The following is a 15,350-nucleotide window of genomic DNA, read 5'->3' on the forward strand; positions in this document are numbered from 1 at the left end:
TGTGTTTAGGGGTTCTCTATGTGTATAGAGGTTGTCTATGTGTATAGGGGTTTTCCATGTGTATAAGGGATCCCTATGTGTATAGGGGTTATCTATGTCTTTAGGGGATCTCTATGTGTATAGGGGTTGTCTATGTGTATAGGGGTTGTCTATGTCTTTAGGGGATCTCTATGTGTATAGCGGTTCTCTATATGTATAGGGGTTCTCTATGTGCATAGGGGTTCTCTATGTGTATAGGGGTTGTCTATGTGTATAGGGGTTTTCCATGTGTATAAGGGATCTCTTTGTGTATAGGGGTTATCTATGTCTTTAGGGGATCTCTATGTGTATAGGGGTTGTCTATGTGTATAGGGGTTGTCTATGTCTTTAGGGGATCTCTATGTGTATAGCGGTTCTCTATATGTATAGGGGTTCTCTATGTGCATAGGGGTTCTCTATGTGTATAGGGGTTCTCTATGTGCATAGGGGTTCTCTATGGTGTTCCTGTCCTCTAAAGGGTTAGTTCCGGGGTCTTAAAGAGCTGGTGTGGTTGCAGGTACTCTTCCCACAAAGCAGGAGCTCACGTCACATAGCTACTCACTTTGTTTGAAGACTGCCTGATTAAAGTGGAAAATTAAATGTTTCTCCTGCTTGACTGGGATGAAGAACCTGCACCCACATCAGACCTTTTCTGGTAAGATCAGACCTTCCTGGTTAAGTTTAATGAAACCAGGCTTAGTTTCATGTATGTATTCGTTCCTGTGTTCTGCTTGGACTTTTGTAGTCTGCATCCTTTAACATGAGCTTCCTGAAGCTGTTCCGAGCGGCTCGGCTGATAAAGCTGCTTCGGCAGGGCTACACCATCCGGATCTTACTCTGGACCTTTGTCCAGTCCTTCAAGGTCAGACATTTCAATAATAATATTAATAATAATAATTATAATGCATTTTACGTAGGTCTTACCACACCTCAACACCCCACACGCCAAGCAGAGAGCATCAGCCATAACATTAAAACCACTGCCGGCTAAAGTGAATAACACTGAGGATCTGGGTCCAGAGGCTCCAGTCTGTCAAGGGGTGGATCTACATATTAGTCAGCGAGTGAAGAACATTCAGATCTTGAAGGTGATGAAGGTGATGAAGCAGACAAGACAAAAACCGAACTGTGATGTTCTAGACAATAGGACTGTCAGAACATCTCCAGAACATCAGGCAGGTCTTGTGGGGGGTTATTAGTATGCAATGGTGAGTTCCTACCAAAGGTGCTCCAAGGAAGGACAGCTGGGGTCATGGGTGCACAAGGCTCACTGATGCTCATGGACGTCCCACCTACCTCACAACTTACCGGACTTAAAGGGGGGATATATACAGGGGGGATATACACAATATTAGGCAGGTGGTTTTAATGTTATGGCATCTGATAAACTGCTTGGTCGGTTGGTGACTCTTTTGAGTGTATTACTTAAGCAATGCCCTGAAGTTCTCTCCGAAAAATCAATTCCCGAATTCCTTTAACTTCACAGGCTCTGCCATACGTCTGTCTCCTCATTGCCATGCTGTTCTTCATCTATGCCATCATTGGGATGCAGGTAAACCCCCATCGAAAAATGAATATTATGATCTGTATTGATATGAATAATCCTGGATGTGCTGGAGATGTTTGTCTGGAGATGCTCCTGATGTCCTTACATCTCTGAAGGTTTTCGGGAACATTAAGCTGAATGAAGAAACTCACATTAATCAACACAACAACTTCAAGACCTTCTTTGGAGCCCTCATGTTGCTGTTCAGGTAACACTGCCTGTTTTCACCTGCATGTGTGTGTGTGTGTGTGTGTGTGTGTGTGGTAAAGGTGGGATGAAATACAGATGTTCTATTGTTGTGTTGGGTGTGCATGTTTGCTTGCGGTGTATGTAGGAGTGCAACGGGTGAGTCCTGGCAGGAGATCATGCTGTCGTGTTTAGGGGGGCAGGATTGTGAGACTGACCACTCTCTGACCCCCACGGCTGAGCCTGAGGGGGGCTGTGGCACGGACTTCGCTTACTTCTACTTCGTCTCCTTCATCTTCTTCAGCTCGTTCCTGGTGAGACTCATGAACACACACACTGGCAGCAGCTGAGCTATTAGTGTAACTACATTTCCCAGCAGAACGAATCTAGTGATAATATAGTAAAGCTATCAATGAAACTATGAACTCTTCTAGACTATATGGACAAAAGTATTGGGACTTAAAAGCTTAAAGTGGTGGTATGCATTTATTAGATGAGGTGTCCACAAACATTTGGACATATAGTGTCATATTATCTCTTCTTCACTCTATATACAGTAAACAGTGTAACTATACAGTACTGTGCAAAAATCTTAAGACAGCTAAGACCACATAAAGTCGGTGACAGTGTCTACCTATAAAACCATATAACATCAGAATAAACCCAAATAAACATAAAGTCAGTGGTCAGTGAGAGTGTCTATCTGTAATTAACTCTATATAACATTAGAATAAACCCAAATAAACATAAAGTCAGTGTTCAGTGAGAGTGTCTACCTGTAATTAACTCTATATAACATTAGAATAAACCCAAATAAACATAAAGTCAGTGTTCAGTGAGAGTGTCTACCTGTAATTAACTCTATATAACATTAGAATAAACCCAAATAAACATAAAGTCAGTGTTCAGTGAGAGTGTCTACCTGTAATTAACTCTATATAACATAAGAATACACCCAAATAAACATAAAGTCAGTGGTCAGTGAGAGTGTCTACCTGTAATTAACTCTATATAACATTAGAATAAACCCAAATGAACATAAAGTCAGTGGTCAGTGAGAGTGTCTACCTGTAATTAACTCTATATGACATTAGAATAAACCCAGATAAACATAAAGTCAGTGGTCAGTGAGAGTGTCTACCTGTAATTAACTCTAAATGTATATAAATACGTGCACCTTTACCTTTAAATACAGTAACAGTAATGCTCTGTCTCTCTCCCTCTTCCTCTCCAGATGCTGAATCTGTTTGTCGCTGTTATTATGGATAATTTTGAGTACCTGACGCGGGACTCCTCCATTCTGGGTCCTCATCACCTGGATGAGTTTGTGCGGATGTGGGGGCAGTACGATCGAGCTGCCTGGTGAGACTTGGGTCTGGACCATGCTGAAAGTGTTAACACACTGAAATCAGCTGGGAAACACCACCTTTCTGGGGAGACACTTTGTGTTTTTCTTTTGCGGTTTTACTAAAAAGCACATAAACGCATTGATGAGCAAACACTTCTGGCCCAGTAACTGATGATCATGAGTGTTCTTACAGTAGTATAGAGGCTCAATAAGACCATTTTAAGCTAAATATGCTCCTCAGCCCTGAAAACATTACTGAACCTGGAATGGCTGCAGAGTTATACCGTCTCTGAGGATGTAGACCCCACACAGAGTGATCAGACCCTTTTCAGACTGAGTGATCTGCAGTGTGAAGCTGTTGCGTTTATTCTATTTTAAAGTCAAGTTAAACATCATTTCTGTGTCTCATAACAGAAATCCTTTCAATAAATGATTCATTCAAGCTTCTCTTTGAATGAACAGCATCTCTGCCTTTAGATGCAGAGGTTAGTCAGACTGACTGCTGTTGACAGTGATGGTTATGTGTAAAGACTTGCTAAAACAGTTCCTTTTCTGCTTAAGCTTAAGGCAGTGGTTCCAACACTGGTCCTGGACGTCCTCCTGTTCACCCTGCTTCCAAGACACCTGATCCAGCTAATCAGCTAATTAACACGCCCTTTCTAAGATGAAGGTGGTGTGTTAGAGCAGGAACAATGTGCAGAAAAGGGGCCCCCTAGGACCAAGGTTGAGGATCACTGGCTTAAGGCAATAATTGCAGTGTGAGGGCTTTGGATTCCCAGCATTCTTACTGGTTGGTTTCTGTTAATTTGCACCTCCTGTGCTGGTTACTCTGGTTTATTATATTCACGTAAGGTTTTTATACACTGCAAAAAAATAATGTCTTAGCAAATGAAATGATCTTAAATGTAATCTAAATATCTGATATTTCACATTTTTAGATTGTATTGTTTTTAAATGATAAGATATTTCCACTTTTTAATAACTTATTTTAATTGGTTTAAATACCTGTATCTGATAAAAGTATCTAATTCCTTTGTCAGGTAAACATGCTTGTTTAAGGTGACATTTCTTGACAGAAGCTATATTATCTGTTATTCCTTTAATTAAGTAAACCGTAAAAAGCACTTTTAGTAAATCAAATAATTAAAAAAAACAGTAAATAAGTATAACTAAGTAACTAAGTATAATATATATTATAATTCCTGCTGAAAAATCCAGTCCAATACCAACTTTTTCTGCTTGCTGGTCAATCTGGTCAACCAGCATGGTGACCTGTAATTAACATTAGAATAAACCCCAATAAACATAAAGTCAGTGGTCAGTGACAGCATCTACCTGTAATTAACTCTATATAACATTAGAATAAACCCCAATAAACATAAAGTCAGCGGCCAGTGAGAGTGTCTACCTGTAATTAACTCTATATAACATTAGAATAAACCCAAATAAACATAAAGTCAGTGGTCAGTGAGAGTGTCTACCTGTAATTAACTCTATATAACATTTGATATAAACCCACATAAACATAAAGTCAGTGGTCAGTGAGAGTGTCTACCTGTAATTAACTCTATATAACATTAGAATACACCCAAATAAACATAAAGTCAGTGGTCAGTGAGAGTGTCTACCTGTAATTAACTCTATATAACATTAGAATAAACCCAAATAAACGTAAAGTCAGTGGTCAGTGAGAGTGTCTACCTGTAATTAACTCTATATAACATTAGAATAAACCCAAATAAACATAAAGTCAGTGGTCAGTGAGAGTGTCTACCTGTAATTAACTCTATATAACATTAGAATACACCCAAATAAACATAAAGTCAGTGGTCAGTGAGAGTGTCTACCTGTAATTAACTCTATATAACATTAGAATAAACCCAAATAAACATAAAGTCAGTGGTCAGTGAGAGTGTCTACCTGTAATTAACTCTATATAACATTAGAATACACCCAAATAAACATAAAGTCAGTGGTCAGTGAGAGTGTCTACCTGTAATTAACTCTATATAACATTAGAATAAACCCAAATAAACGTAAAGTCAGTGGTCAGTGAGAGTGTCTACCTGTAATTAACTCTATATAACATTAGAATAAACCCAAATAAACATAAAGTCAGTGGTCAGTGAGAGTGTCTACCTGTAATTAACTCTATATAACATTAGAATACACCCAAATAAACATAAAGTCAGTGGTCAGTGAGAGTGTCTACCTGTAATTAACTCTATATAACATTAGAATAAACCCAAATAAACATAAAGTCAGTGGTCAGTGTGCTAAAAACAAAACGAGATAAAAATGTAAGGTAAGAGTTGCAGTGCAGTATCAGCCATGCTACAGCACCCTGATTAACTGCCTTGGTCAAGTGCCCAGTGGTTGCTATTGAACCCACAACCCTGTGAACAATCCAAGGGTCCAACCTAAATGTCCTAAATAACTGTTTAGGACATTCTGCAGCTGCAGGCCTCTCCATGTTCATAGTCACTGATGGTCTGCTCATCTGGTCGATAGGGGAAGTGGAAGGTTTCTCATTCTGCTTCCCCCGTCTAACCTGCCTGTGTGGTTAAATAATTTAACCACTGTAACCATTGACCACTGCTACACATCACCAAAGCCTTTGTTAGAACAGGGTCAGCGAAAGGTAATCATACAGGGTGAACCCTTATATATCACACCAGTAGATACAGTGGGGAAAAAAGTATTTAGTCAGTCACCAATTGTGCAAGTTCTCCCACTTAAAAAATGAGAGAGGCTGTAACTGACATCATAGGTAGACTCAACTATGAGAGACAAAACGAGAAAAAATAATTCAGAAAATCACATTGTCTGATTTTTAAAGAATTTATTTGCAAATAATGGTGGAAAATAAGTATTTGGTCGCCTACAAACAAGCAAGATTTCTGTCTGTCACAGACCTGTAACTTCTTCTTTAAGAGGCTTCTCTGTCCTCCACTCATTACCTGTATTAATGGCATCTGTTTGAACTGGCTAACAGAATAAAAGACACCTGCCCACAACCTCAAACAGTCCCACTCCAAACTCCACTATGCTGAAGACCAAAGAGCTGTCGAAGGACACCAGAAACAGAACTGTAGACCTGCACCAGGCTGGAAGACTGAATCTGCAATAGGCAGCAGCTTGGTGTGAAGAAATCTACTGTGGAGCAATAATCAGAAAATGGGAGACCTACAAGACCACTGCTAATCTCCCTCAATCAGGGGCTCCACGCAAGATCTCAGCCCATGGGGTCAAAATGATCACAAGAACGGTGAGCAAAAATCCCAGAACCACACGGGGGGACCTAGTGAATGACCTGCAGAAAGCTGGGACCACCGTTACAAAGGCACCCGTCAGTAACACACTACGCCGCCAGGGACTCAGATCTTGCAGTGTCAGACGTGTTCCCCTGCTTAAGCCGGTACATATCCGAGCGCGTCTGAAGTTTGCTAGAGAGCATTTGGATGTTCTGGAAGAGTATTGGGAGAATGTCTTATGGTCAGATAAAACCAAAGTAGAACTGTTTGGTATAAACACAACCCGCTGTGATTGGAGGAGAGTGAATGCTGAGTTGCATCCAGAGAACACCATACCAACTGTGAAGCATGGGGGTGGCAGCATCATGCTTTGGGGCTGTTTCTCTGCAACGGGACTAGGACGACTGGTCTGTGTACATGAAAGAATGAATGGGGCCGTCACTAGAGCAGTGATGTTTTGGGGCTGTCGGCGGGCAACACGGACTTTCAACTCCCTCCAAAGGTTTTCTATGGGGTTGAGATCTGGAGACTAGCTAGGCCACTCCAGGACCTTGAAATGCTTCTTACGAAGCCACTCCTTTGTTGCCCTGGCAGTGTGCTTGGGATCGTTGTCATGCTGAAAGACCCAGCCACGTTTCATCTTCAATGCCCTTGCTGATGGAAGGTTTGCAAATAAATTCTTTAAAAGTCAGACAATGTGATTTTCAGATTTTTTTCTCATTTTGTCTCTCATAGTTGAGATCTACCTATGATGTCAATTACAGCCTCTCTCATCTTTTTAAGTGGGAGAACTTGCACAATTGGTGACTGACTAAATACTTTTTTCCCCACTGTATCTGAGGAGTTAGCATAGCTGTCTTGCACAAATGTGTTTTTATTTTGTTTATTGCCCTAATAACTTTCCTCCTATACTGTCCTGTCCTGCAGCCTTCTTGTTCTCTAACTGCCCATTCCAGAAAGTAGTTTTCCGTATCCTTATCCATATGGAACAGAAGGGTAATACAGGTGGATGTTTATTTATACTGGATTTTGACATGTTAGACATGTGTCTCTTTAAGCTGGCAGAATACCTTACAGCACAGCTAAACAGCACTGCTTTTGGTGTTTGTGGTGCACCAGCCAATAGTCATGTTGGTTTTGAGACCTCCTCCTCCTCCTCCTTACTGCAGTTTGTCCTAATCAATATCTCATTTGTTTTGAGACCTCCCCCTGATCATCAGGACCAATCGCTGTCAGTGAGAGGTCTCAGAAGTCCCCCTGACTGTGATGGGTCCCAATCACCACCTCCTTCGTTTTGAGATCTTGCCCACAGTCCCTGCTGTTGGGCCTAATCCCTGCCTCCTTGCTTGTTTTGAGACCTCCCCCGACTTGTGATTGGTCCTATTGACCACCTTATTTGTTTTGAGACCTCCCCTGAACTGTTATTGGTCCTATTGGCCACCTTATTTGTTTTGAGACCTCCCCTGAACTGTGATTGGCCCTAATCACCACTTTGTTTGTTTTGAGACCTCCCCTGAACTGTTATTGGTCCTACTGACCACCTTATTTGTTTGGAGACCTCCCCTGAACTGTTATTGGTTCTGTTAACATCCTTGTTTGTTTTATTTCAAGATCTCTCACAAAGAGAGTCCTTTTTCCTACAACCTGCCCTTGACTGTGATTGGTTCTAATCACCTCCTTGTTTGTCTTGTTTGAGACCTTTCTCTGATTGTGATTGGTCATAGTTAATACCTCGTTTGTTTTGGAACCTCCCCATTTCTAGGACTGTCATTGGTCCTAATCAGCACTTTGTTTGTTTTGAGACCTCCCCCGAACTGTGATTGGTCCTAATCACCACTTTGTTTATTTTGTGATTTTGTGATTGGTCATAGTTAATACCTCATTTGTTTTGGAACCTCCCCCTTTCCAGGACTGTAATTAATCCTGGTCACCACCTTGTTCGTTCATAGACCTCCTCCTAACTAGTTCCACATGCCTTATGGTTGATTTCATCACTGTACAGAGCCAGCCATCAGCAAAGCTAGGCGAGAAAGATGTACACCATGTTATAATTAGAATTAAATATTATTCTAATTTTATAATATTATAATCATTTATAATCATTATTATAAATGTATTATGATATAAGTATTAGAATGTAATTTGAGGTAAACTGCCAGCTTTCAGACATACAAACTATAAGAAGGTCTAGAAAGCCTAAGGGTTAACACCATTATTGACATGGGTTTTTTTTTAAGACTATTTGAATAATTGAAAATAAATGATCAATGATTTTTTAACTTAACCTTTGCTGCTGCCCTTGAATGTAAAAATGAATGAATGTTCGAAATTAATTGATGAATGAGTTAACCCCCCCACCCCACCCCCCCAATCACACAGTCTGTCCAGTGATGTCCAGGTTATGCCTCTCTGACAGCTAACAGTCTGTGTTTCCTCTTCCAGTGGAAGGATACACTATAAGGAGATGTACAAAGTAGTGCGCACTATATCGCCCCCTCTGGGCTTTGGGAAGAATTGCCCCTACAGGGTGGCATGCAAGGTTTGGCTCACCCACAATCTACCTCACAACTTACTTCCCGTCCACTTTTCATTGCTCCTAATTCCTTTTGCCAACCCGCCCCCTCCTCACACACTCTGTCCCGCACCCCTTTCCCTCCCTGTGACAGCCCGCCCACCCTGCTCGGCCCTCTTGCCAAAGACAAAGTCAGAGCCTCCATGCACACAGAGCATGTCCTGTTGGCCTCTATGCCGGCCTTCGGGTGGTTAGTGGGTCTAAGGTTCAGCAGTTACACTACACACCTCAGTTGGGGTTTAGACTCTCTGTGTCTGGCTTGGATCTGGGATTTATACCCTGCATGACTGTAGGAGTCTCGGAAAGCATCAAGTCCTCGGCCTGGCCTGCCTGTGTGGTTCCATCATTTAACCACAGGTTTATTTATATGTTATTTTCTGTGATGGGACGGTTTTAGTTTAAGACTTTCAGACTTCCGTATAAATCCCAGATCCCAGAGGCTGCTTCCTTATCTCTTTGGCCATCCTAATGATTTCTCTCCTCAGATGTTTCTATGCTGCAGAAGCATAGAAAGAGCTCAAGCTGGACTTTCCTCTGTGACATGCTTTCCTTTTCAATCTCTTTTCTTTTCGTTGTGACTGAGAAACAGTAAATGACCCTCTTCCTTTTCCCTTTGTCTTTGTTTTCTTGCTCCTCTCCATATTGTTCCTCTCCCTTCCTCGTGGATATGCCTCCTCCTGTTGCTACTCACCCTCCTTCATCACATTGCCCTCGGTGATGCCCCCCACCCCCAGTGGCCGTATTCACTACACTGACATGTACGAGATGCTGACCTACATGTCTCCTCCGCTTGGCCTGGGCAAGAAATGCCCCTCCAAAGTGGCTTATAAGGTAGTCAGAAGTGTGATGTATTACCTAAGTGCACTAAAGGCCTGGCCTTGGCTCAGTTTTGCAGTAGGTGTGCACCTTCCTGTTTAACACTGTTGCATTAGCAGCAGGGCGTGACTACAGTCTGAATCAGTGTGAGCTGCCACCTGCTGTAAAAAATGGGCCCAAACATACATTTCTATGGACACATGGTTGTTGTTGGTCATCTCAATGACATAGTAGTTGTTCCAGGTATATTTCTGTGTTCATTTTTTTAATGTTTGTTAGTAGACTGTACTGGTGCCTTGCATATTATGCTCTGAAAGTACGTTTGACTAGAATGATTGCCTAACAGCTTGTGGGAGGTAGATTCAGAGAAGCCATTCCTCACTGTTGTCTCTCGGCCATCCTTCTGCATCCTGCTGTCTGCTGAACTGTTAACCCACGGTTACACTGAACTTCTCATTTTCTTCAACAATGTGGGACAACAAACTGGGAATTATGGGTGGTCCAGTTGCATTGTGGTTTTGAAATAAACCTAGAAAACCCAACTCAGATGCACTCCCCAAAGAGACTTGAGACTTAACTTGAGACTCAATACTCATCTTGGACTTTCACCTCAAATACCTGACTTAGACTTACACCCAAGAAACTGTATATTCAGCTTGAACTCACTCCCCAAAGAGACTTGAGACCTAACTATGACTCGACTGCAACTTATCTCAGACTCTAATCCCAGAGACTTCAGTCTCGACTGCAACCGCAGATAATTATCTCAGACTCTCACCCCAAGGACTCGAGACTTGACTTGTACCCAAACGACTTGACTCAGACTTCAGTCTCGACTGCAACCCCAGATACTTATCTCAGACTCTAATCCCAAAGACTCGAGTCTCAAACACAACCCCAGACACTTGTCTCAGACTCTCACCCCAGGGACTCGAGACTTGACTTGTACCCAAACAACTTGATTCAGACTTAAACACCAGAGACTCAAAAGCTTGAACTCGCTCCCCCAAAGAGAGTTTCAACTTAGACTCACATGAACCCCAAATACTCGTCTCAGACTCTCACACCAAATACTCTCACACCCCAGAGACTCTAGACTCTAAGCTTGAACTTGCTCCCCAAAGACACTTGAGACTCAACTTGGACTTGCATCCCAGAGATTAAACACTCGACTAGAAGTTGAACGCCAGATATTTGGACTCTCTCTTCAGAGACTCGACTCAGACTACAACCCTAGAGACTCTAGATGTGGCTTGCAACTTGAACGCCAGAGACTGGATTTGCACCCTAGAAAAATTTGAAAGACTCAAGTTGGACTCTTGCCTCACAGACTCCAGACTCAATTTATATTAGTACCCCAGAGACTCTAAGACATGGCTTCCAACTTGAACCCTAGGGACTAGTTTTGGAATTGAGGCTGGATTGGGAATTGCACCTCAGAGAATTCTGAGGTCTCTGAGGACTCTTACCTCGGAGACTCTAAAGTCTCCTCAGAAATCACATCCCAGAGACTCAACACTTGACTTAAACCCCACCTACTCATCTTAGAGTTTCACCCCAAGACCCAGGAATCCACTTAAACTAGAATCTCAGAGATTTTAGACTTGACTTGCCATTTGAACCCCAGAGACTGGATTTAAATCCTCACATCAGAAACTCCCTCCCTTACTTTGGACCCTCACATTACAGACTCAAATTCAATCTCACACCCCAAAAAGATTTGAGACTGAACTCCAAAGACACACCCCAAAGACTCGACACTTGATTAAAACTTGAACCCCAAGTACTCATTTCAGACTCTCACCCCAGAGACTCGACACTTGACTAGAACTAGAATCCCCAAGGCTCAATAATCAACTTTGACTGACATCCAGTGACTTGAGAATTGGACTTACACCCTAAACACTTAAGACCTGATTTGGGATAAAACCTCACAGACTCGACTCTTGACTAGAACTAGAACCCCTGTGACTCAGTGCTCACTTTAGACTCACTTCCAGAGGCTTAAGAATTGGACTCACACCCCAAAGCTTGGAATCTTGACCCGGACACTGATCCCAGTCAAGTTGGACTTTTGACCCCAGTAACTTGGGTCTTGTCTTGTGACTTGAACTTGATATAAATCGAAATGATCCACCACTGGACGCAAACGTGTTTTCACGTTCTAGTGAATTGGCTTTTCCAGTGTTCGGTCTGACTGTGGCTTTACAGTGACATGTTCAAATACAGTGCTCTGCTTTATTTGGATGTGTCCGGCTCTGCAGTGCTGTCATGGTGTTCAGTGCAGCCTTACAGATAAAGTGTCCCCCACTGTGCATCTTCTCTGAGCATGAGTGAACGCTTCTGTCTCCGTGGTGACCTGGTGTTCTCTGTCTCCGTGGTGACCTGCTGTTCTCTGTCTCCGTGGCGACCTGGTGTTCTCTGTCTCTATGGTGACCTGATGTTCTCTGTCTCCGTGGTGACCTGCCTGTGTTCAGAGGCTGGTTCTGATGAACATGCCGGTGGATGAAGAGATGACAGTCCACTTCACCTCCACCCTCATGGCTCTGATCAGGACGGCCCTGGAGGTCAAAATCGCTCGAGGTTAGAGCCTTTTATTTGAATACACTCACACATAGCAACACAAACACACTGACAGTTTGGGCCCTCACAGCTGAGAGAGCCAGATCACTTCGGGTTAGGAATGACCTTCAGCCAAGATGTAGATTAGTCTTGTGTTACTGATGGGGATTTATGAGGCATAGAGGCACGGCCGTCTATTAAACTGTATAAAATGAGCTGATTTTTATGCAGTGACCAAAGACCACACCAACCTAAACTTAAACCTAAACCTAAAACCTCTGATGAGTGCTGCATGTTTTGTATTGGTGTAGTTTGCACATTCCTGAATTGTAGTATTAATGGTGTGTGTGTGTGTGTGTGTGTGTGATGAAGGTGGTGAGGACAGGGGTCAGATGGACATTGAGCTTCAGAAGGAAATCAGTGTTATCTGGCCTCATCTCTCGCAGAAATCACTGGACCTGCTGGTGCCCATCCACAAAGGTGAGGCATCATGACCCTTAATGACCAGGTTCTGCAGGAGAGTGATGGTGGAATCCATAATTACAAAAATCAAAGGTTGATGCTTTGTACTAAAAAACAAAAATGTCCAAATATTTATGGACGCCCCTTCTAATAAATGCATTCAGCTACTTTAGGTTGCAACATACACAGGTACACACAGACTTTAGGTATACATACACAGCTTGTCTAGTCCCTGTAGAGAAGTACTGCCGATAGAATAGGACTCTCTGGAGCAGATCAACACTGATGACCCTATTGGCTCCATGCTGCCTACTAATTCCAGGCAGGGGCTAGTAGAGGGGTATAAAGCCCCCCTGCATTGAGGAGCTGTGGAGCAGTGGAGCAGCTGTGTTCTCTGGAATGATAGTGGTGGTGGAGCTCCATCCAGTACTTTTGGATGGGATGAGTTGGGGATGACGAGGTAGATGCTGATCTTCCAACTTCCTCACCTCACTAACTTAACTCTTGTGGCTGAATGCCGTCAGTCAAATCCTCACAGCAAAGCTCCTCCAAAATCGAGTAGAAAGTCTTCCTCCCTGGACAGTAGAGACAGTTACTCCAACAATTTTAAATACCCTTGTGAATGATGCAATAATGAATAATGCAGGTGTCCCAATACTTTTTTTTTTTAATGAAGTGCATATCAGTCAGAAACGGCGGTTTAATCATAAGCGAGGTGAGAATATGGTTGTGTAGAAATGAATGATGAGTATTTTGGTTAATAAAACCAGGCTCAGGTTACAGTGTACCTGGACCTCAGCGGAGGTAAGCGGTGGATTCTGTGAAGCAGAGATGAAGGTGCTGTTTGTGTGTCTCCTGCAGCCAGTGACATGACCATAGGGAAAATCTATGCAGCCATGATGATCATGGACTACTACAAACAGAGCAAAGCCAAGAAACTCCGGCAGCAGCTGGAGGAGCAGGTAAGGCTCTATAATGCACACACACACACACACACACACACACACACACACACACACACACACACACATTCATTTAGAAATTCAGAGATTTACTCAGAAATTAGGGCTCAATTTCTCAAATCGATTTGATTTGATTTGATGTAAATTTGATTTGATTTGATTTGATTTGATAGCAGTCTTACTTCAGTGTTACTGTTACAGTGTTATTACAGTGTAATTACAGTGTAATTACAGTGTTATTACAGTGTCCTATCAGCCGTGTAACTGCTGTCCTTCCTCCTGTAGAAACATGCACCGATGTTCCAGAGGATGGACGCTTCATCGCTGCCACAGGAAATCCTCTCCAGCGCCAAAGCCCTGCCGTTCCTCACACACAGCGCAGGATCCGCACTGTAATTAGTCCATGCATAGTGTGTGTGGTTGCTATGTGATTGCTAGGCAGGTGGTATGGTATAATAAGTGGTTGCTATGGGGTTACTAAGGGCTCGCTGTGCTCATTGTGCAGTTCTTATTTCAGGTTTTTTATTTTAGGTTGGCGTTATGGTGTTGCTGTGTGGTCGCTAAGGTGTATAAGCTTGTTGCTAGGGTGTGTAGGGTACCCAAACAGAGTAGTGTTGTGACTGTTGTGGATTAGGAGGTGGAGTTATGGGATGTTTGAACTAAGGTTTAATGTGTGTGTGTGTGTGTGTGTGTGTGTGTGTGTGTGTGTGTGTGCTTTATCTACAGGACCAGAGGAGGTTTCGTAGCTCTGAGCCCAATCTCCCCTCAGGAACTCTTCATGCAGCCCCTGAGTCCAGAACCCGAGGAGGAAGACTACCGGCTGCAGTACCTTCCACCGCAAGACACGGTAACACATACACACACACACACACACACACATAAACAGAACACTGTCCTCACCCAGCATGTCATCATTCCACCTTGCCACCTTCAGATGATCTGAACAGAGGAGTCTGGGTTCACATGCCTCTGTGCTGCTCACCTCCACCACCACTGGAATGCCATTCCAGCTGTGACCCCACTGCTTTCAGCACATCACACTTCAATGGTAGCTCTTTATTGTGGATGGGGGGCACTGTAGTGTTTTGTGGTGCCATTGGCTGCTATGGAACTGCCTGTACACCACTGTTGTACATGTAATTGAGCATTTCCAGAGATGATTTATTAGTAACACTTAATTTTATGGTAAATAGTCAGTAAGTACAAGTAATTCTATGAAAAATACAGAAGAAGACTTACCAGGTACTTGTACAGCAGTATGTATATTGAAGTTAATGGTAAATATATAGTGCTTTCAAATTATATATATAATGTAGCAGGTGCATAATAACTTCTGTAAAACTGTGAGGCACAGCAATATTTTATATTTAGAAGTTAATAGTTAATATGCAGTACTTTAGTACTGGGTATGTACAGAAATATTTGGCACAATAAAATAATAATAATAATAACAATAAAAGAATTTAAGAGTCTGGACACAGTTGTTTTAGCCTGTTACCCCCCCCCCCCCCCAAATATACAGAGGGTGTGTGTATATAAATATATATATATATAGCCTACTGACCTTTAACTTATGGATTTACAACCCTGATAGGCACCCAGTTCCCAGGACCAGAGCCTGCCG

At 42.5% G+C, this 15,350-nt stretch overlaps 1 protein-coding gene across 1 annotated transcript in view; it reads left to right on the forward strand.

Annotated features, from left to right (window-relative positions):
- cacna1ea (calcium channel, voltage-dependent, R type, alpha 1E subunit a) overlaps positions 1–15,350 on the forward strand; it is a 38,074-nt gene that overhangs the window by 13,265 nt on the left and 9,459 nt on the right. The window contains 11 exon segments of the mRNA XM_072681274.1: positions 764–880; positions 1,505–1,570; positions 1,681–1,772; positions 1,899–2,064; positions 2,985–3,112; positions 8,795–8,891; positions 12,218–12,323; positions 12,675–12,782; positions 13,626–13,726; positions 14,012–14,118; positions 14,453–14,573. Coding sequence (XP_072537375.1) covers positions 764–880; positions 1,505–1,570; positions 1,681–1,772; positions 1,899–2,064; positions 2,985–3,112; positions 8,795–8,891; positions 12,218–12,323; positions 12,675–12,782; positions 13,626–13,726; positions 14,012–14,118; positions 14,453–14,573 — 1,209 coding nt within the window.

The sequence above is a fragment of the Salminus brasiliensis genome, chromosome 6 (genome assembly GCF_030463535.1).
Source record: "Salminus brasiliensis chromosome 6, fSalBra1.hap2, whole genome shotgun sequence".
Taxonomy (NCBI): domain Eukaryota; kingdom Metazoa; phylum Chordata; class Actinopteri; order Characiformes; family Bryconidae; genus Salminus; species Salminus brasiliensis.